The 22,994-nt window shown below is 39.8% G+C and overlaps 3 protein-coding genes across 4 annotated transcripts; all 3 read left to right on the top strand.

The window, feature by feature from the left end:
- Nucleotides 1–78: 78 nt before the first annotated feature.
- Nucleotides 79–3,219, top strand: bola3 (bolA family member 3). The gene is made up of 4 exons (XM_080489417.1): nt 79–247; nt 330–456; nt 1,180–1,268; nt 1,433–3,219. Exons 1-4 carry the CDS (start codon nt 179–181, stop codon nt 1,496–1,498), a joined length of 351 nt encoding a protein of 116 aa, XP_080345543.1. The 5' UTR covers nt 79–178; the 3' UTR covers nt 1,499–3,219.
- Nucleotides 3,220–4,290: 1,071 nt separating this feature from the next.
- On the top strand, nt 4,291–19,295 carry vat1l (vesicle amine transport 1-like). Its single transcript, XM_080458774.1, has 9 exons — nt 4,291–4,586; nt 5,178–5,307; nt 5,529–5,744; nt 6,661–6,803; nt 8,715–8,818; nt 9,513–9,568; nt 9,724–9,918; nt 14,353–14,436; nt 16,234–19,295. Exons 1-9 carry the CDS (start codon nt 4,372–4,374, stop codon nt 16,330–16,332), a joined length of 1,242 nt encoding a protein of 413 aa, XP_080314900.1. The 5' UTR covers nt 4,291–4,371; the 3' UTR covers nt 16,333–19,295.
- Nucleotides 19,296–20,731: 1,436 nt separating this feature from the next.
- clec3a (C-type lectin domain family 3, member A) lies at nt 20,732–22,433 on the top strand. Of its 2 annotated transcripts, none has more exons than XM_080491002.1 (3): nt 20,732–20,992; nt 21,148–21,234; nt 21,472–22,433. In XM_080491002.1, exons 1-3 carry the CDS (start codon nt 20,875–20,877, stop codon nt 21,867–21,869), a joined length of 603 nt encoding a protein of 200 aa, XP_080347128.1. In that variant the 5' UTR covers nt 20,732–20,874; the 3' UTR covers nt 21,870–22,433. The 2 variants fall into 2 exon arrangements, with proteins under 2 accessions (XP_080347128.1, XP_080347129.1); XM_080491003.1 differs by having other exon boundaries at nt 20,812–20,986.
- Nucleotides 22,434–22,994: the final 561 nt, after the last annotated feature.

The following is a 22,994-nucleotide window of genomic DNA, read 5'->3' as shown; positions in this document are numbered from 1 at the left end:
ACAAATAAATAAAAAAATACACACAGACAAAAACAACATTCGTTGGCGAAGGTTAAACTTTTTTTGTTTATTACCCGGATGTGTGACGTCATATATACGAGACGAAGCTGCGTGTGGACATGGCTTGTTGAATGACCGGAGTTGTTTTTATAATCGACCCTCGGTCTCAAACTTGACAATGTTCGCTTGTAAGCCGAACCTGACAAACACCATGATCTCTGCCCTCCGGTGTCTTCGCTCTAACCGGGTAAATGTCACTGTTTCCGGCTCTGTCGAGCTACAGTTGGTGTGTAGCTTCTTGCTAACAGCGGATTCTGTGTTTTCCCCAGGTTGTTGTTGTTTCTGGACCGGGGCACAGATGTCTGTCCACACGTACAGACGGAGAGCTCCGCATCGCAGAGATCCTGAAGGAGAAGTTTCCCTCGGCTTCGTCGCTTAAAGTTGTGGATATATCAGGTGAACGCGGATGTGACGACTGGATTACAATAGCAGGGCATTTAAGATCTAGTGACCTCCTTATGTATGTAGAGTCCAACGACATTCCTCTCTAACCAAAGCAACAATGTCAGCTTCCCCAACATGGTTGATTATTCTTCATCGATTGTACAAAAACAACATCAAACTCTCTAGAATTATAGTATAATAGAATTCACAGTGCTTTATAAAGAAATTAAGGAAAAATATTCAAACGTGGAGTAATAATGTCTTAAGTCCTGATTTAGAAGAAGTGAGTGTGTCAGCAGTCCTCAGGTGTTCTGGAAGTGTGTTGTACAGATGAGGAGCAGAGGAACTAAAAGCTACTTCATCTTGCTTCATTCTGACTCTGGGAACACTGATAAACCTCGGTATTGTATGAATCTTGATGCCCTTGACATGACATCAATAGTTGATGTGCTCGAGCAAGACAGGACATTCCGTCATTGTTGATTTCAGATTACACCAGAAACGACAAATGCACTTAAAGTTGACTCATTGTATACCAAAAAAGGTGGAGATTTGTGGAATTTCTAACTCACTTTACGTTTTACTTTAAACGTTAATCTGAATGTAACCAATGCCACAGTGTTGTTTATATGTACTTTACTGTGGACACATGTATGGATTTCAAAACCATGGGAGGATCTTGGCCACTTCACAGAGCTTGAACTATCCTGTGTCCTACTATCCTGTGTCCTTCAGGTGGTTGTGGGGCCATGTATGAAATCCACATAGAATCCAGTGAGTTTAAGGGGAAGAGGACTGTTCAGCAACACCAGTTAGTCAATCAGGTAAAACCCCACTTCTTTTCTTCGCTATGATGGTCTAAATGTTATGGATCATTTTATGCTCCAAATCACACTTTAGCAGTTGGATTGAAGTGACAATTTTTCTATTTAGCTGAAAATTGTCTTCTGGTTTTTATTAACTACATTTTACATTTTGTCTTCTACAGGCTCTCAAGGAAGAGATACAAGGAATGCATGGATTACGGATATTCACCGATGTTCCAAAACAATAGATGCAAGATGTTCCATCCTTTCGCTGAGGAGCCAGTCTTTTCTTTTCTTCATCTTATTATGAATGTATAGTTTATTTTAAAAAAAAAACACACACAAGATGTTGTGTCAAATGAATTTCAGGAACTTTGATGTGCCAGGAGCAGATACAAAGAGTGACATTATCTCTGGCACTTACTCATTGATAGTTTGAAATGTGTATTGTATTTAGGATTACACTAAGCTCTTCTTTTTACCTCATGATTTATAATTTTTCTCTTCGATAATATACAATATACAGTGAAAGCTTTGATACGCACAAAATGGCTTGGTCAAATGTTAGCAAACTGTCAAGTCATTTAGGTTTCTACCAATTTCGGGGACTTCTCAGGATTTATTGTGATGCTGATGTTACAATAAACATTTCAAGATTTTCTGAAAGGGAATCACTTTGAATAATGGAAAACAGCCATAAACCTTTGCTTCAAAAGTCCCACATTAAACAGTTTTTCAACAATTTCAGATAGGTGTAATAGGTCCAGCAACATAGTATTCAAAGTGTATTGCCCCAAAACCCAGTCTTGGTCCTGAATTTGATCAGTCTTAAAGTCCCTCTAGTGAGCTCTACTGAGAACAGGTTGTACCTTTAAATGCTAATGAGCTGTGTCGGCCCATACCTACTCCATCCCTCTCCGGTTGTGTTTGCAAGGAGAAAAAGTGGCACTCACTCTTTAATTATAGAGGGCAGAGCTCATCTACCTGTGGGGAAGTCAAAGGGAGGGTCCACTACCAGAGGGAGTGTTTTTTTTTCTTCCCAAAAATCTCTGATTTGCCTGTTTGAGCACACACTGACTAAAATCAAGTAAGAGAGGTGACAGACTTTCTTCACTTCTGGGGCTTCATACACAGACTATGGGGATAGAAGTTACTGTTAGAAAACCTTTATGAAGGGATTTTTTTTGCATAACATGGGACCTTTAAACTGAGGAAAATGTGTCGATTGACCATTAGTGTGCCAATCCATTCAGATTGTGACCATGGTTTATGTTACTTTCCAGTGGAACTTGGCAGGTTTTGATTATAGCCAACATTGGATTGTACACGAGTCGTGTTTTTATGCTACCAATGCATTGATGAGTTTTAATAAAAAGCTGCTGCCTCAGTTGACTGACACTGAAGTCTTTGTGATTAAAAAATGTTTTCAGAGGAAATGTTTCCACTTTTTAGTGATAATTTAATCAAACACCTTAGAATATGTGTCTGGTAGTGAGGATCATGTTAAAAGGGCTCATTTACATTTTATATTTTTAATTTCTCACCTATTGCCATTATAATGATATAATGTAACAATATCAACTACAGAGGAGTCCCCAATGAATGTATAAGCGTCAAACATGTCTAAACGTTGGATGTTCGTAATACCAACTTCAAAACCCAGGTGAGTACAGTTACTTTAAACTCTATTAATAAATGTGGTCACAACAACATTTGTAGCAGTAGGTGGGGAACCTTTAAAATTTTTTTTTGCTACAACCACAAATAGATGTAGTGCTACCATGTCAGTATAAATGTGTGTTCACTTGCTTAATTTCTTCATGTCCTTCGCTTAATGAATAAGTGCCGGAGCCTTTGTGTCAAGTGTGTTTTAGAGTTACCAAATAACTACTGCAGTACTTCACAAAAGAGAGAAAATTAAGACATTACGTGGCATGGTTTATGATCTCATTAAAACTAGAAGAGGGGCTATGTGGAACTTCTCTTGGAATCAGCAGGTATTGATTGGTATTAAAGCAAAGTAGAAAAGGTTGTCCACGCACAACACAACAACCAACTTCTATATTGTTTTTCTAATTCAGTGTAGGGGTAGAACAGCCGCCTCGGGCAGGAGACACCATGGACAGGTCACCAGTCCATCTCAAACTGGGGATGGTTGTGAGATAAGAGCACTAACCACTGGTCAACTGTGTGGCACTTTGTGTATTTAACTTCTCAAGATATAAATATGGGCAGGAAAGGATAACAGGTTTATGCTGCATCACTTAGTGTAGCCGACAGTCGCATCAGACTCTGTGGCTTTTGTAAAATTTGACATTTGTTCAGACAATTGAAGACTTAGCGTGACATTTTCACACTAACTTACCTTCAAATGCATTACATAATCTAGCGACTGGCCACTTGCCAAAAAAAATTTCAATCATATAGAGACCTCCTTTAAATATAAATGCTCCATATCTACAGTATCAAATAAATCATTATTAAGAAGCCATAATTCCTATATAGTCCTCCCCCCTGGCGGTAATGATAATATTTTTTGTAGCCCTCACAATGATCAGGTTGCTCATCCTTGGTCTATTTGCACATACAGGGGATTGAGCCAAATAACAAATCATTTTCTTTCATCTGATTTTAATCCCTTAAACACACCACCTGATTGTATTGCAAATCTGACAACATCCAAGTGTACCTGAGAGCCTCCTGGTTTATGAAGCAGAGTTGATCTTTCCTCTCCTCTCGTTTTTATCGAATGACAGAAGAGGAAAATGTAGACGTGAGTTTGAGCTGAACTTTTGCACAGATTCAACCAGCAGGCGGCGCACTTCCTGCTCCACAGCAAAGATAACGCGTCAGGATTATTTTTTATTTTTTTTCTTTCTTTCTTGCTATTAGAAATGGCAAACTTTGCCCATATGAACGCCATGTTTTGAGACTGGGAAACACATGTGACGGGTGAACCGCGTTTGCCAAGAGCGTGCAAGAGTGGAGAAAGTGTGATTTGGTGAAGCATCATTCACGCGGTCACAGCGCCCGTGTGCGCGCAGGCGGCTCCTCCAGTACCGCACAGTGAGTCCGCACATCACTCTCTGGAGAAGGAGCGCAGAGGCAGCTGGTCTCCGACATGGCTAAAGAAGGAGCAGATATGACGGAGGAGACGGAGTACATGATAGACAGGAACGTGGGGAGAGAAGCGGAGAACCCGGAGTCCCCCGGCAACGTCAAAGAAATGCGAGCGGTGGTCCTGGCAGGTTTCGGAGGTTTGAACAAACTCCGGGTGACCAAGAAGGCAATGCCCGAGCCCCAGGAAGGTGAAGTGAAGATCCGCGTCAAAGCATGGTAAAATACTCTTGTTATCCTCCACATTAGATGCTCACGTGTGTTTTAGCCCCTTTTCTCTGCAGCGCTCCGATGTATTTGTGATCAACAACATCTCACTGGACGGATTGCAGTCGTGAAGCCAACAGGTCCTTTACAGTGCAGTGGTACTCGCTCATAACAACAAGCAAAACTGCTGTCAGCAATTTACCCAATCAGTCGTTGTTGTTGTTTTTTTTTTTTTTAAATCAGTTTCTGCTTTTATGAGACTGAAACACACAGATCAGGTCGTTTCGCTCCGGGTTGTAGCCGAGGCAACAGCTCTGGCAAACTCCCATTAGATAAATTAAAGTGTACTTCGTTTTATTCAAAGGAGAGTATTTGCTGAATGTGGCCTTGGACCCACAGATGAAAATCCAGTGACTCACTGCTGATAATAATAGAAATCCAGGGTACTCCCCGAATCCCCCGCCTGGCAGCTCCTATCAGAGATTTGATAAATAAAAACTGTGAGTGGTCAGAGAGTTTTGAGGCATGATTTCATCCAGAATAATGCACCTGGTGGATGTGAAGTCTAACAAATACTGAGCTCCTAATTATTTTCTGTTGCAGTGGCTTGAATTTCCTGGATTTGATGGTTCGTCTGGGCACTATTGATAATCCTCCCAAGCCCCCCATTGTCCCTGGATTTGAGTGCTCTGGAATAGTCGAATCAGTGGGTGAAAACACGAAGGGATTTGAGGTTAGTGAATTCATCAGTTGTTTATGTGGTGATCATGCCTGAACAAATGGTGCGACAGAATCTGAATCAATATAACTGCAGATAATGCAGATTTAAATGTGTGTGTAACAATGCAGAAGGGCTAATCCATACGTTTAAATACCGTCCCCCTGATGCCACACATGATTGCTTCACATGACTGTGTGCTTGTTATGCTGCCACTCTTAACATTTCTCTTTCAGATAGGCGACAGAGTTATGGCCTTTGTGAATTACAATGCCTGGGCAGAGGTGGTGTGCACACCAGTGGATTTTGTCTTCATGATGCCAGATGAGATGACTTTTGCTGAGGCGGCGGCGTTCTCGCTGAACTTTGTGGCTGCCTATATGATGCTCTTTGAGGTCGCCAATCTGCGAGAAGGGATGTCAGTTTTGGTTCATTCGGCTGGAGGCAGTGTAGTAAGTCCATTTCTTAAATTTTTTTCTAGAGTGCTTCTCAACTCAGGCAAGAGGCTCATTACCAGGCCTCTGCAGTGTCTGATTAGGACTCAGTGGTTTGAATCAGGTGCGTTGGATCAGAGCGACATCTAAACCATGCAGCTCAGTGATACATGAGGAGTAGGATTGAAAAGCACGTAACCACCAAAAAGTAAGTTTAGCTGATTCATTGAACTCCCCTTGAAAGCTCTAATCGCACGCACAAATGGAACACGTTTGTTTTTCTCTAATTGCTTGATGGCGTTGTTTATATAATTGCAAGCAGGGGCGGCGTTACCTTTGTGCTCATCATGTGATTGGCCGCCCTGTTGGCCCCCTCCATTGTCATTGCTTCCAAGTGATGTCATTGTGTGTCTGTCACTGGATTATGAAAAAGAAAGAAAACTCAAAACTGAAAGTAATGTGGAGGACAAGACTTATCATGTCCTTGATTTTATTTTGAGGAAATCTCTGTAAAAAAAACAACCAAAAAACTATTAATTGATTTCTGGTCTTGTTTTGCAAGTTTTACTTGCGATTCTGTTAATTTGCTAATTACACTGAAGAGCCAACAACACACCCAATGTGATATTAATATTAAAGTAAAGAAATCAACTTAGCTTCCAAAAACAAGATGGGGGGGAAAAAAAAACAACTATCTGAATTTAACTGAAAGTTGATTTCATTTCTTCCTTTTTTTTTAATAAAATGGATGTCCCTTCTTCAACTCTTGGTACCCTATATTTATAAAACTCATTTATTGCAATAAATGACAGTCATTTCAGTGGTGGATTACGTCTTGTGTCTGAGTGGATTCTGGTGCTTTTGGAGATCCATTTTCAGTAAATATCTGCGCTGTCGTGCTTCGATACATTGAGGTTCCTGTTCTTATTTCCAGGGTCAAGCCATTGCTCAGCTGTGCTCCACCGTGTCTAATGTCACAGTGTTTGGGACGGCGTCGTGTTTCAAACACGCAGCCATCAGAGACTCAGTGACTCACCTCTTTGACAGAAACGTCGACTACTTACAAGAAATCAAAAAGTAAGTCGGTCCATGTGTTTGTGTGACTGATGCACTGCTGAGGACTCTGTGCTTAGTTTTTTTTATTGATGCGCTTTTGCAACATTGATCGAAGGCGTCCCAGGTCGCGTCTGCTGCAGCCTGTTGCACGTACTGAACTAATGCGATAATGTGGACTCTGCTGAGAGGAGAGGGCTGAGTGACGATGCAGATGTTACCGGTTGCCTCGTTTGGTCTTGCGTGGCAGTGGTCCCCATGGCAACGCACAGCTCATCTCTGAGAGCAGCAGCATTCTGTTGGGTGGAGGTCTGCGCCGGCAACGTGGAACAACTGAGCCAATTAGAGCCAACCACTGCTAACTCCTCGCAGTCCACTGACGGCGCTGCCACCATGCCTGTTTATCAGCGCCGCATAAGAGTTGATTTGCAGTATTCCAAAGATTCACTGAACTTACGCCAGGGAAGTTTCAATCCCTTTAAACCTTTCACTGACTTTAGAAATTTCATCCCCACACATCCTCCTACGCTTCACAGAGCTTCACCAGTAATATACCATTATTGCTGCTGCCGGTATACCAGGAGTGACTGTACTATTTGCATATATATACTGCATATTTGCATGCACTGTCTTTGTCAGTTTATAATACATCAGAATTAAAAGAGCTTCTTTGGTAATTGATGTTTCATGCTTTCTGCCTACATATCAGCTGTGGTAGTGGATTAATATGCCTTTCATCTCTTGGGCCCACACATTCTTCCCAGGATCAAGCCCAAAGTACAATTAAATTAGTCTTTTAACAAAAGGCAAAAACTATGGGAATCACAAGACCACAGTTCAGCCAAGCAGGTGTTCAAGGCCACAAGGCAGAAAGTAAGGCATTATCAAAGTAACATGCCAATCATTCTTTTACATCCGCTTCTTTTGTAATGATTCTCATTGTGGAAAGCTTTTTTTTTTTTTTTGTCTGATTCCTTCTGGATGCTGTAAAACCACATATTTGTCAATGCAGAATGAGTTATAGGTAAGAAGTAATGTAGGTACAGCACAACAGTAATTTCTGTTAAAGAAACTAGAGAGAGGCTAAAGAAAAATGTGAGCTGTGCACTGCAGCTTTTTCTCAGAGCAACACCCAAGAGAGTTGACGCTGATATCTTATGAATGCATCATTAGACAAAACATGAAGCTGCTTCGGCATATGAATCACACTCTGGCTATATGAACTCTTTGCATTAAGGCACAAAAAAGGGGCATACTGTAGATAAATGCACTGCAAATTAGTTGGCACCTGCCAAGATTTAAACTCTTTAGTTGTAGACATGATAGATCATTTGACTTGTTTTGAAAAGTTATTTACTTTTCTTTAGTTCTTGATTTAACAGTATAATCTTGAATCGAGATTTAAAAATCTTTTTTTCCAATTTTTCTTATCAAGTAACATTTACTTTCTGCATCGACTGATGATTATATAATTTTCTTCTCAAATTTAGTGTTTCTATCTTATATTTGGGGTGCCTTTGTGTGTCTGATTTGACTACTCGTATCTATTTGTAGACATCCACAATGTATGTATACAGCTGAGCTTTAAATGATTCACAGTTTGAAATTGAAAACTACTTCAAAATTTACATTTTGAATTTCTGTCCATTACCAAATCAATATATGGAGCATTTCATAATCGGAACAACAAAACTCTGGTCAGAGCTTCTGCAGTGTTTCAGTTTGTTGACTCTTTCTGGCTTTTGATTACATTTACTAAATTTGCCATCTGAATATATTAATCTTATTTATTTTTTTTGTCATTTTGATTGACTGGGCAAGTAGTTGAAAGTCAAATTATCTACTTAGTAACCAGTACCAGTAATAGCTGGCAGCTCAACCTTGAGTAAAAAGAAATGTACATATTCACCTTTTGCTTTGTTCCTGACGCTTCAGGATTTCTCCAGAGGGCGTGGACATCGTGTTGGACTGTCTGTGTGGGGAGAACACGGGAAAAGGTCTGAGCCTGCTGAAGCCTCTGGGAACCTACGTGCTCTACGGTGAGGGGAAAAAAAACACTTAACGCCTTTGTGATGTGTTTACTGTCAAATTTGCTAATCAATGTCGAGCTTCAACTCAAATAAGACTAATTTGAAAATGACTGTATCAACTCTCGTTCAAATTTTTTTGATTGAATCATGGCTATAGAGATATTTAACACTTTGTAAAGCAAACCTGAATTTTGAGGTTATATTCACTTTGAACCAGGTCAGATTAACTGTTTCTACTCTTTGTGCTTCAACTAACTTAACTGTTCCCTGGCTGAAGCTTCATTGAAGAGAAAGGCATGCTGGTGTTGATAATCCAAGAAAACTTTCTATTGTTTAAAGGTTTTTTTTTTTAAATACAAGTGTTTCATACATTCATGTGTTGGCAGCAGGGATGGTTACAAAATAGCTCATGTGAATAAGATCCAGTCCAGAGCTTAAAAATGAACAGTATTGTCCTTCACAGCTACCACTCTTACCTGGCCGCTCTGAATTACTTAACTTCTTGTCAAGCTTCATGAATCAAATATCTGCATTAGATTGATTAATTAGTTGTAGTAACACTGACTATGCACAAATGACATGCTTTCATAGATTTAAGGGGCCAAAGGTGCCAACCCCCCCCCTTTACCCACCTTTTCCTTCATGCTTCATGGCTGCCTGGTCTGCCCAGCATACAAAACGCTTTTTATTTTTGTTTTTTCAGGCGCGTCAAACATGGTAACTGGGGAAACAAAGAGTTTCTTCAGCTTTGCAAAATCTGTGAGTCAGAGAAGCAGCCTGTCATCAATATTTGCAGGAAACAGTGTCCTGTTACCACCCAGTCAATTGCATTCTATAGAAAATGAAATGCGTAAACAAATGACCGACTGACTGACTTCTTTTTCTTCTTTTTTTGTTTTGTTTTTTTCCTCCAGTGGTGGCAGGTGGAGAAAGTGAATCCTATCAAACTATACGAGGAGAACAAAGTCATAGCTGGATTTTCGCTGCTCAACCTCCTCTTCAAACAAGGGAGATGTAGTCTCGTGAAATCAGTCATGGACAAACTGTTGAGTCTCTATGAGCAAAAGAAGATCAAGCCTGTGGTGGACTCGCTGTGGGCACTGGAGGAGGTGAGAGGCTGGGCTGAGCACAGGATAAGACGGGGAGGTCGATGACGATCAAATTAAACATGATCTTATTACCGCCGCAACATCGTTTGACTTTCCGTGGAAGGTGTCAGGATTCATGCAAATATCCAGGAGCAGTGTACTTAATCTGTTGTTTGTTTGTCACTGCTGTGGACAGTGTCCGCTGTTCTTGGACATTCTTCAACAGATGGCGGGTTGGTTGAATCTCCCTGTTCCACAATTATTTTCCCACCCACACAATAACCCAACAGGCCATACATCAATCACTTCGCTGTTGATTCCTACAGACTCTTGAAGTCTCTGTCGAACTGGTTATTCCATCTCCGGAGAGTGTTTGCCCAGCAGATGCACAACCCACTCTAATCATGATCAGTTTATAGGCCACCGCGGGGAACAAGCACACGCAGTAACTGCATCATTTGCCTCTTCCCAGTGCGTCGGTTCAGGTGGACGTCACTCGCTGGAAAACGTAGCTCAGAGCAGGAAGCGATGGCGGTAAACAGTTGATTCTTGGTTGTGGCGTATTTCATTAGTTTTCACAAAGATCACAAAAAAGATTGATTAGGAAAACATACCATAACAGCATGTCAAGCGTTTCCCTTTTCAAGTATCTGGATGGTTGTGTATTTTACCTCACGGTGAAAACGTTAGCCGTATTTCATTGTTGTAAGTAAGTATTGAGGTCAACGAAAGAAATATGAATCACATTAGTGTACATGATACAACAGTCCTGCTTTTCTTTCTGACACTGTGTGTAGTTTGGACTTTTACCCTTACTGTTGACGACTTGCACAGCTAATAATAGTTTCCCAGAAAATATGTCAGCTCCTTGTTAATAAAAAAAACAAACAACAACACACAATTATACAGCATGTTTTATAAGTCTGAAAAGTCAGAAAATATGTCTCTTTCTTCACTTTGCGGTGCGTCCATGGCTGTGTTTTGATGCCTGGTTGCCGGCAAGTGTGAAAGGCTCGCTTGGCGGGGCTCGAGAATCCTAACTTTAATTTCACCCGTTTCTTGTAGTTGTTTACTAGTAGATGACAGCAGTATGACAAAAATGTTGTATTATGTGAATACCTTTATTTTGTTATTGCTTTTTTTGACTTTTTTTTTTTTTTTTGGTGTCATGAGGACTTTAACAGTAGCTTATCAAAATCGTGTAACGGGCTGCTTCTTCGAAGGAGATGTATTATTATTATTATTATTATTATTGAGCAGAATTCAGGTCAATTTATGGCTTGAGTTTAACAAAACAGTCCCTCTTTTTCATCTGAAAAAATTACTTGCCCACTCCTGGCAATAAGCCTCTACTACATCATTGATTATGGAGATGGACAATGGAGTATAAAATACAACAGTTTACCAGAAAAGTTGATATTTCTAACCAGGTGCAGTTTATTGCAGAATTTTGTAACTTTGATTATTGTGTAAGAGTAAACTCATTGAAGGTCTGTGCTTTCTGAGTGGTGTAGTAGTTTCATTGCTGTTTGCAGGTTTGTGTCCATGTGTAAATTAAAAAAAAAACAGACTTCTGTCGTAGCAGAAGTGTAGTTGTCTAAAATATGTGCGGACTTCAAACTATGCCACTTTAATGAAACTCTGAGTGGAATTTGTATTAGACGTTGAAGATTTGTCCATGGGATTTTTTTTTTTTTCACTCCTAAGAATTTAGCTAAATGCAGAGGCATTGAAAGCAGTACCTCACGGGACAAATGACAACAAGTTATTCTCAGTGAGAGATATTGATGAAATCGTTGCTGCCTTCAGATTTTTATTTCTCATGGGAAACTTCCCATGTTCTGTTGTCATTAAACTTTGGCAGGTTGCTCCGGCTATTCACTGGAACCACTGCCCATGAAGAATCTCATTAGAGCATAGCGTGGGATGTAGTGTCAGGGACAGCGCCAGCTTCACTTCTTTATTTGCCTGTAAGGAGAATTCAGAATGTGTTAGTTGACCTGTTGACGACGGAAATCTTTCATGTTGGAATTTATGTGTGTCTGGGACTGAGTAAAGCCAGATTGCCATACAAGCCAGTTGTTCTACGAATAAAAATCAATTTTTTTTATTTCTATCACTTAGATTCCATCTAATTGTGCGTGCTGAGAAGAATTGGGGTACATTTGCATATTAATACAGTGACTACAAGGACCTAATGCTCCCAAAATGTAAGAGGAATTTACCCCCTCCTCCGTGTACACGGAAACAAATTGCTGAACAAACTCCTGACCTAATTTTGGTCTTGGCTTGATTTTTTGCTGAATTGTTGTGTGGTTTGAGTGTTTGTGACACAATAGCTTCAACACAAAGTAGAACGCATTAATTTGTGCCTGTGTGAACTAAAAAGAAAGAATGAGTTGTAGCATACAGAGTTTTCTCCTGGTAAGGTCTCAATCCAGTAGGTCTACAGGTTGAGAACGCTGTTTGATTTGTCATAATAGAACTTCAATTGCAATAATCCTTCAATTTAAAGCACTCAATTAGAAAACTGCAACTTTTTATTACAATATTATCCTACTAGATGGCGACAGAGAGCCAAAATATAGTCAATGGTGAGCCACATGTGCTCTATTAATGTGAAGCATTTGAGTTAATTCCATGGAATTGATCTCAAACATTTATGTAAACCTGAGTATTGTTTAAAATGTTTCTTCCTGATTCCAGATATTGTCAGTAAACACAAGCATGCTGTTGTTCTTCCTCATGAAAAATCTATAAAGTCTGAAATTGAAGCATGAGCAAGTGCTCAACACCTTTTTTTGGTTTATCAGTGAATTCAGTTAAATCCAAACTATCAAACTTTGTGTCTGCCATGGGGACATAATTGGTCATGACAGCAGAGGGAATGCAGTGTAGAAGTGAAGTAAAATAAATTCACAATTGCAGTCCGCCTGTTACCCCATTGCTTTGCTTGTAGCAATCAGGCTGCAGCTGATTTGTGTTGAATTGAATTTCACACTTATTTAGCTCAAGAATCAATCTGTCAGAAAACATCATTTCAAAAGGTGACATTTGTTAAATTGAAGACGCGTTATGAAGTAGGTGTTTCGACTGAAAGCCTGGTAGTGAAATTCTCACTGTCCTTGCCTTACAAATGATTCAAATAGGTGCGATGAAGCTCAAGTATCCTGACAGACAAACTATGCAATCTATTGGAATTTTAGTAGTGTTTTATTTTAGTTTTGAAAGCAACATTATCTTACTTTGACTACAACAGAGTTTTTTGTTTTTTTTTTACTGTGGGAGGAACTACCCAACTCTCACTTATGTACATGCTTTGTCTCACATAAAGTCATACGGTCATATTTGGTTGAATGCTTGACTTTATTTTTGTTTTTGATATTATACGATATTATTAATGGAGCCAATAGACAAAATCTCTCTTTGTAGTTGATGCACCCAGTTTGACACATCTCTCTATAATTATTACCTGCAACTGTTGCACCTATGAATTTGCACTGATGAGTAGCTTTTTCCTATTGTTTTTATAAAATATATAACCGTTATACCTCTTTTTTTTTTTTTTTTTAAATCATGATTTCCTCTGTACAAGTCAAATGAAAAAATAATTTTGAGAAAAAGGTACATGCCGCACGTCTCACTTTCAAAAAAAGCTATACAGTACCCCCTTCAGACTGCATTTATAGCATTGAAAACTGCAATTTTCTAAATGTGTTTAAAAAGGAAGTCTGGTCATTAGGAGCTCAGAGTTTAGAAAAAGTTTGCCGAGGATTATACTGAGCAAACTCAGCATTATTTGCTGAGTTAGGAAATATTTCTCGTTGGCAGTGCTTTGTGATCCATATTTAAAAATAATCATAAATATTGCACTTATGGTAAGGTTATTTTGTATTTGATATTACAAATGATTAAAAATGAAACAAAAAAGGAAAGTTATTGCTTTTTTTTTCATTTTTTAATGAAAGTGAATTAAGTGATTTGGTGTGACTCACTTCAGAGCTGTAGCAGAATAGTAAGTGACTTGAAAAACATGTGTTATTCACATAAGGTGTTTCTCATTAGAGCGCACTTCATGCTTACAGATGGTTAATTCATTCTCTAATGTGTGGTTTATGCTGTTCCCACAATCAGATATGAAGTGAAGCTTGTATGCATTTTCTAAAGCTGCATTTGTGATTTCAAACACCTCTTAGCATCAATGTTGAGTAAATGATGCTGACTCACTCTGCCATTCCTCACATAGTGAGCTTATATTATTGCTGTTCAGAGAAAGAGTGTGATGAATAACCATGAAACAAGAACTGAGGTTTTTTAAAGCTTCTGGTTTAAACTGCATTGAATAAAGTTATTTTAGAGCTAATTTGTGTGGTGATAGAAGTTTTTGCTTGATTTCTTTTATTTTATAATCTATTAAGTTGTTGAAAATGACTTTATATTGTGTTTTATTCTCAGGTCAAAGAGGCCATGCAAAGAATTCATGACAGAGGAAACATAGGAAAGCTCATACTGGATGTTGAGAAGTCCCCCACCCCTCTGGTAACAACAATTCCAACTGTTTTTGTTTTTTTTTCCCTCCCCAGAACATTTCTATCAATGAACAAGGCTAATGCAGCACCTCCGGAAAGTATTCACAGTGCTTCACTTTTTCCATATTTTGTTATGTTTGAGCCTTATTCCAAAATGTATTAAATGCATTCTTTTCTTCAAATTCTATACACAATACCCCCATAATGAGGTAACGTTTCTACAAATGTATAAAATTGATTAAAAACAGGAACCTAAGAAAATACACGTATTCACAGTCTTTGCTCAATACTTTGTTTCTGCATTATTGGTAGAAAGTAAAGCCTTAGGGCACAGTTTATTATAATTATTATAATACTATATACATGTTAGAAGCAGTGGGCAGCCATGGCACACATTGGGGGTCAAGGCTCTGGCTCAGGGACCCACGGTGGTGACCTGTCTCCTGTGGGATTCAAACCTGCAAATTTCTGATCCCAAAATCTGCTTCTTTAACCTCTAGGTCCCCACTAGATTGACACAGTTCTCTTCGGGCCGTTTGACCCATTCCTCTTTGTAGCACAGCCATTTTCAGATCTCTCCAGAGATGTGCAGTCAGAGTCAAGTCTGGGCTCCAGCTGGGGCATTCATAAAGTTTTCATGGAGCCACTTGGGTCGTTGAACCGTTGACCCAGTTCAAGGTCAAGAACACTTCAGAGCAGGTTTTCATCCGGAATGTCTTTCTTCCTGCTTTTGAAAAGCATCCCACATCATGATGCTGCCACCACCATGCTTCACTGAGCTGATGATGTTTGCCTGGTGATGAAAGGGCCCTGTTTCCTCCAGACATGATGCCTGACATGAATGCCAAAAAGTTCAATCTTGCTCTGATCAGACCAGAGGATTTAGTTTCTTATTGTCCAAAAGTCTTTCAAGTGCATTTTGGTAAACTCCTGATGAGCTGTCATGTGGCTTCTGTCTGGCCACTCTACCATACAGGCTTGGTTAGTGTGGGGAAAAAGTGAAGAGCTGTGACTATTTTCTTGATGCACTCAAAATATTTCAATGTGTTTGTATGGATGGACCTTAGAGTGTGAATGTTGAATATCTTTGTAGGTGTTCAATTAACTCAATGTATTTTTCAGAGTAAAAGTGGCTGATTGTTTGATCTTGAAGGAATTGCATTACCTGTCGCTTTGCTTCTTGTAACAAAAAAAAAATTCAAACAAATTAAACAAGACAAGCTTAAAATGTCATTTTGATCACAATAATATAAGAATGATGTACAGTTACAGTTTCACTACATGTCATGGAGGATTTATTCATGATTCAAATAGTTATCTAAAGTAATAATTAATTGGTCTTTATTGTTCAATCTCAATGTCAGTTGTAATTAATGCTGATGGCAAAAAACTAAAATAAATGATTTAATCTTCCTGACAATAAATATCCATTGCATGTGGGAGACAAGAAGAAAATGATGATAAAATTAAAACAGGAGGTGAAAGATTCCTAACAAAAACTGGCTGACCTGCGGAGTGGTATTTGTTATTATTAAAACTATATTTATTGCAGCACATTCCAGCTCATGTTCGGGTCATCAGTGGTCACTGAATGTGATTCACTCTTGTTTTATAGCCCTGGTTTCCATGGTGATCTCAACATTTTACCTTGGGAAAAAGTGTCTGATGCTCATTCTGAGAGATGATATACAGCAGCCCAGTCACCACATTCCTTGCACTGTCAAATGTCGGCTCACTTTTCTTTGTATAATCCATGTGAGGAGCTCAATAACGGGTTATTGATGGCAGGAAACTGTGTTCCCACTAGATGGCCAGTGACAGCACGGAAACCAGTGAAGCAGGGGAGGAGGAAGAGGAGCCTGAGGGAGACAACGACAGCAAAGAGCGAATGCCTTTCATCCATTAGACCCAACGGAACCTTCTGTCACACCCCGGGAACGTGCAGAAGCTGCACAGACTCAGTGCAGCGAAACACAACCACACACAAGAGTACATGTGTATGCATGTGCTGTATGCATGAATGTAGGTGTGTATGTGCCTTCTGTGTGTCACCGTTTGTCTGTCAATTGATTAGTCAAACAAAGCATAGACATAGCCTGTCTGAACAAATGTGTTTGACACCAAGTCCAAGAACCATTTTCAGAACAGTGTTACAGTCTTTACTGAAGTAGGAGAGTGGCATGATGGAAAACCACTCTTTCAAAGATGTATATGTCCTTTTTGGAGTTAATTGCATTTACAAATGTTAATTGAAATAGCAAACCCTGTTGAAGTGCCATCATCACTGTTTTTATTTAGCACCCTTAAATAAATGTAGGAACTAGTTTCATATACAAGTTGAACATTTCATGGGTAAAACTCTTATGTTTTTGAATTAATACGACCTTATGCATTAAGACAGTATTTTTTGGACAATGACTTCTGTGTTTTGTTACTGATCAAAGTTGTGACTCATTCCTCCTGTAACGGGAAGTAATGTGCAAGCTGCCACAGGCCGCGGGTAGATATTGCATTACACTTGATTCTCGGTGCCAACAGTGCAATTCTATGGGATCAACAGTGCCTTTGTTGGCTGATTAAGTACACACGAAATGAAAAAAGGCTGTTTCGCTCCGACACGGAAACTGCTACGTAAACTATTGGCTAATGATACACATCGACTGACCAGGACATTAGGTCCAACTCAACACATTGGGCACCCATTTTTGTCTGTAGCGCTGCCTTAATTGTTTGTGATACATATTCAGCAAGAAGTTGTAAACGATCATCAGAGATGTTGGTCCATACTGACACGATAGCGCCACACAGCTGCTGGAGATTCACCAACTGCAGAACTATTTGAAATGGCAACAATTTTCGCTGTATTGGTGCTCTGCTTTTGGGTGAAAAGTTGCTTGAAAATTCACATGCATGTCTTCACAGCAAAACTTGCTCTGAATTTGCACTTCCGGACACGAACGCAAATCTCTTACACTAGTTTCTTGCAACATTGCATGGAGGTTGTATAAATGTCACAGGAGATTTGTGTAGGACAAATGAGAAGTCTTGAACGGTCCAGCCGTCACTGCCGTCGTTCAAACACCAAGCAGAACGGAGATCGTAGCGTTGCAGAAGCTGCAGGACGGGGATTCCAAACTCTTAAATGTGTTGCAGCCTAGTCATTGCATCATTGCACCACCATTTAAACCCAAACTTTTGCGTGTAAGCAGAGAGACTCCACGTTGTGGTGTTGCCGAATTGTGATCGTACCATTCAAAAGTTGCTGCAGAAAATAAACCTCACCAGGTCAGTCGAAAATGTAGCAGTGAAAGCTCAGGTGCATTCCAGCTTCAGTTTGTCGTTAGGAAAGGTACTTGCTGTGGTTCTCTGCTGTTTCTTATCTGCTTCGAGTTCTGTTGTGCGGTGCAATCAGAAAAGCTCTTCTCCACGTCTCAGTTGGAAAAAGTAGTTGATTCAGTGTTATTTCTGTTGTCTGAAACCAATCTCGCTGTTCTCCAACTATTGCCACTCGTTCAGGATTGATTCATTTGATCCAGTTCCTTGGATACTGTTGAGATGCATGGAAATCCTAGTGGATAAATCGTTTCTGCAACATTTATATCAGCATCTTTCACAATTACCGTACTTCAGCATTTCAGTTCAATCTCTAGCTGGTCGTTTCTACCTCGCATTAATGCCTGGATTGCATGGACTGCGTTGCTGCTTTGTGATTGGCTGATCTGCATTAATGAGCAGTGGCACAGGTGTATCTAATGTTGTGGCCAGTGAGTCGAATATGGTGTATTGAGTGTAATATTTCTAAATCTGTGTGTCTGCCACTGTACAAAGTTAGAAATATTCCAGTTTCGGAAAGGCTTCCAAAAATATCAAAGTTTTAGTCTCAAGTAAGCAAATCAATCTGTCAAAAATTGTAAGCTCAAGATAAATTGGTTAAATGAATAAATCTTCCTTTTTTTCTGTGTAAAGTGAAAAGTGTCAGACAGGAGCGGAAATCTTTGCGGAGTCTTTGCTTTGCTTGTCTGTCCAAAGCTGTTTACTTGCGGGTGCCGCACAACAGAAGTGCCAATAAAACTCTGTGTAAAATTATTTTATACAGTTCACTGGTGTGTGAAATCAGTCTAAATTAGGTTTGAGCAGCACTCTAAGTACTCAAGCGTATTTAGAACTGCTTTACTTCTCATCTGTGCGTCATTCCTGTAAATTACTCAACTATTCACATCACTCAAGTGTTTCTATTTCAAAAGTAAAAAGGAACCCTGCATTGTTCAATTTTCACTGTTTACCCAACATAGTGTTTTTTTTTTGTTCAGGGTCGTTGCCGGAACTATAAAAACAATAAATCAAAGCAGTGTTTGGTAGTCATTTCAGGAAATAAATTAAAAAAGACTCAAATTTGAAAGTGTGAAACCAACACTTCTCTGTCAGCTTTCAAGGTGCAGAAACTTTGGATTTTCAGAATTGGAAATAAACATGCATCCATCCATCCATCTGCCCTACAGCTTATATCATGTGCAGGAGCCAATCCCAGCCAACTGTGGGCGAGGGCAGGAAACATGCTGGGCAAATTGCCAATCCATCGCGGGAAATGAACATGACAGTGATAACAATTAGAAAATACAACCCAGTTTTAAAGCCTTTAGTGTTGTGTGTTACGTGTGCACCAGAGAGAGTGGATGTTTTGTATGAATTAATGATTCCTTGTTTAAAAAAAAAGAAAAAAGAAAAATGTGTGCAGAGGTGTTTCTGCATTGGTGTAGTGTGTTCACAAAAACCCTTAAAAAAAATATATGGTTTACCTGTGGTCAAATATTTGTTGTGTACTTTGAGTTCAGCTCTGTTTACTTGAATAAATTTGTCTGCGAAGCATTTAATTATTTTGTTGTTTCAGTTTGATCAATCAATACATTCATCCGATAAACCAGCTTCACCCGCGGTACGGTCACAGTGCCAATCCCAGCTGACGCCATTTAAGAGCCGCGAGATGCACCACAGTCACCCACTCATTCTCGTATATGGACCATAATAAATATATCCTCAAGTAGTTTTACTCGAGTGAAAGTAGAGTCGGCATCCGAAAATATTACTCGATTAAAAGTCAAAGTATTTGGATTATTGTATTAAAACCTACACAAATAGTGAGTAATTGGTGAATAAACTCTATGTCATTAAAGCAGGATGTGCAAATTCAGATGCAATGAAACAAAATATCATCTTGAAATTGAAAGAAAATACAGCATAAAGAATTGCACATTAACTAAACTGTTGCCACAAGAATTTGTCAATATAAATATTTTTCCAAAACATTTTCTTTCCCCTCACCACATTCTTGTGAGATAGTTTTCCTACAATACTGAAACTTTGGAAGCAGCATGAAGTGAACATATTCACTTACATCAGGGAGCCTTTAAATATTGACAATTGGAGTCATTATCGACATAATTTAATCTATATTTGACATTTAAGGTTTTTTTGTTCATTGTTTTTCAATGATGGATGGAGTCACTTGCATGAAAAATTAGTTTTGAAGCTTGTCTTAGAGCTCAGGCCCAATCCCTGCCCTCCCTATGCAGACAACTACACCAACGTTTTTCTCTGTATAACCTGCCGTTAAATGTTCAGGAGCTACTTTATACAGCTTCAAGCACAATTACTACTCTATGATTTTGAGGGGTCAAACATGAGAAAACCTACCTGAGCTGGTTTTGAAGGTTGTATGGCTATATTGAGAGTGTATGCCCAAGGGGTTTTTCTGATTTAGATCGCCCCTCCCATCGGTATACAACATTTCATTCTAAAAATAGCATGACCAGCAGCAGAGCTGGACCTCCACAGGTCTAGCAGCAGCTTTATTTTTCAAGATTGCATAACAACCTTTAAGACTGTAACTTTAAAAGATATCTTGAGACACTCTCTTAATGCAGTGACCATTCACAACTGTTGTATTTTTTTTCACATTTGAAATCATCTTTTCAAAAATATGATGATTATGGTGATTAAATCTGAGAATTCACTGCATGTGTTGGTGTGATTCGACAACAGGGGGTGATATTGTGTACTTTTCAAATGGCTAAGTTAGTCCAAAACTGACAAATAATGAAACTCAGATGAAAAACATTTTGTATTGGGTGAAGAACTCAATAATGTTCCTGTTTGGTTGTGAAATGAAAGGGAATACTGCTTAGTGCTCCCTTTCCCAAGTCAATATTTATCTAAAAATAACTAGAAACAAGGAAATCATTATTTGCCTCCCTCCTTTTTTCCCTTCCTTGCCTCCTCCTGATGTTTGGACAAAAACAAACAGACGTGGAGCCAATGCAGGGAGAGAACCCAGAAAGGCACACACAGGGCCAGTATATATTGAGTTGCCTGTAGGACTTTTGGTTCCCTTCGCAGCAGTACAAGGTGTGCCACTGTGTCCCTGCCCTGTGAGGATCCTCTGGCCTCAGTCATGGCACGTCTGGCCCTCCCTGTATTCCTCGTCCTCTGCTGCTCCTTGCTTCACCTTTGCTGCAGCCGTCCATCCCGCACCAGGGAAGCTGTTTCACCGCGTCAGTGTAGAGGTATCTGTACGTGTCACACACACACGCACACGCACACGCACACGCACACGCACACGCACACGCACACGCACACGCACACGCACACACCCTCGGTACATGGTGTGCTGCTGTGCACCAATGCTTATCTGACCTGTTTTTCCTGCCTCCTTGTTGTGATGCAGCGGTGGAGGAAGCTGATGTGAAGTCCCAGCTTGAGAGGTTGTGGCAGGAGGTGAATTCACTTAAGGAGATGCAGGCATTGCAGACAGGTACTGTCATATATTACTGTGCAGTACTGCACTCTTGGGGTGTTATCAAACATTCTAAACTTATATCTATGCTAAATTACCAGTAGAGGGCAGTCGCATTCACATTATGAAAGATTGGATTGGGTTGAACTTTTGTTTGAGGTCGTTTTGCATAAGATACATTTAGAAATTTAATTGGAAACTGAACCTCTTTTGACGTGGCACGCTTACAATTTCATCCCTTTGTGACGTTTCCAGTCTGTCTCAGAGGCATCAAAGCTCACAGAAAGTGCTACCTCACTATCGAGGACCCCAAACATTACCATGAGGCGAATGAAGACTGCATCGCTCAGGGGGGGACCCTGGCCACGCCGCGGGACGCCACGGAGAACAACGAGCTGAGGGACTATGCAAAGAGGAGCGCCCCGGGGTCCAAGGACTTCTGGATCGGCGTGGCGGACATCGTGAAGGAGGGCCAATACGTGGACGTCAACAGCCTGCCGGTCAGCTACTTCAACTGGGACCGCTCCAAGAAGCAGCCGACTGGGACGAAGCGGGAGAGCTGCGTGGCTCTGTCCGTGGCCGCGCAGGGCCGCTGGGCCGACGAGGTGTGCCGCAGCCTCAAGAAGTACATCTGTGAATATGTCATCCCCTGAAAACTCCCCCATCTCATCGGCAGCCAGCGGGTTCAAGTGATGCAAACTGTGCAGAGAAAAAAAAACAACCATTGTCTGCTAGAGGCGAAATGACTTATTTGATTTGATTGGTCAACACCTCAGGGCCACATAAACAATTAAAAACTATATTAGATCACTTCTACAGTTCTTCCTCTTGTTTACACTTGTGTTGCATGTGGATGATTCTGCTTTTCACTTCCCACTAAAACACGAACTGTGTTTAGGAAAAGAGTTTCCTACAGTTAGTGCGCCTCATAATTTGAAGGTATGAAAGAAATGAACATCACAACAATGTGAAGTGGGCCCAGAATACAGGATAACCATTTCCAGCTCCTAATGCTTTTATTAAGTCACATTTAAGGTCAAATATTTATGATACTGAGGGACGGTATAGTAGAAGATGTGTAATTGCAATTGTACAATGTTCTATGAGAAAATCATGCAACACCTCTATGCTGGTTAGAGTTTGTAGGCTTTTACTTTTGTCTGTGTTTGATTTTAATTGTTAAAATATCTTCCAATAAAAGTAGAAATGTGTCATTTCCAAGTATTTTAGTGAGTGACCTGCAAATGATTAATTGTATTTTTGTGGTTATCAGGTATTGGTTTATAAACACGATTTAATTGATTATCAGATGACTTTTAACTTCCACACAACCTCCTGGCCGAATTAATCAGAAAATGAATGAAATGCAAGAAAATAAAAAATCTCATATTTTATTGAAATAAATACAAATGTAAACTATTGCAGCTCTGCTTCAACGTTTTGTCTGGAAAAACAACAGCAACAACAAAATCGTTTGTATTCCCCCTTTTTTAAGAAACTGAAAGCAAAATCAAACTGCCAGTTCACAAGGAATTGTACATTATAAAAGGCATAAATGTCCTCAATTGTGTAACTTGCAAGAGGCCCCTAACCATGATCCCAGGATGGAGACCCTATGCCAGGATGTCTTGTTGATGAGCCACAAACAACCCAAATTGATATCAAGTGATTCAGACCAGTTAAATGACTGAAAAATAATGTGGAAAAACAACTGTTTCCCTTTTTGAAGGTATAGAAGGATTATGTTAATGTCTACATTTAATTAAATCTCTTCACAG

This window comes from Lipophrys pholis, assembly GCF_963383615.2.
Source record: "Lipophrys pholis genome assembly, chromosome: 2".
NCBI lineage: Eukaryota > Metazoa > Chordata > Actinopteri > Blenniiformes > Blenniidae > Lipophrys > Lipophrys pholis.
This window is presented reverse-complemented; position numbering and strand designations above follow the sequence as displayed.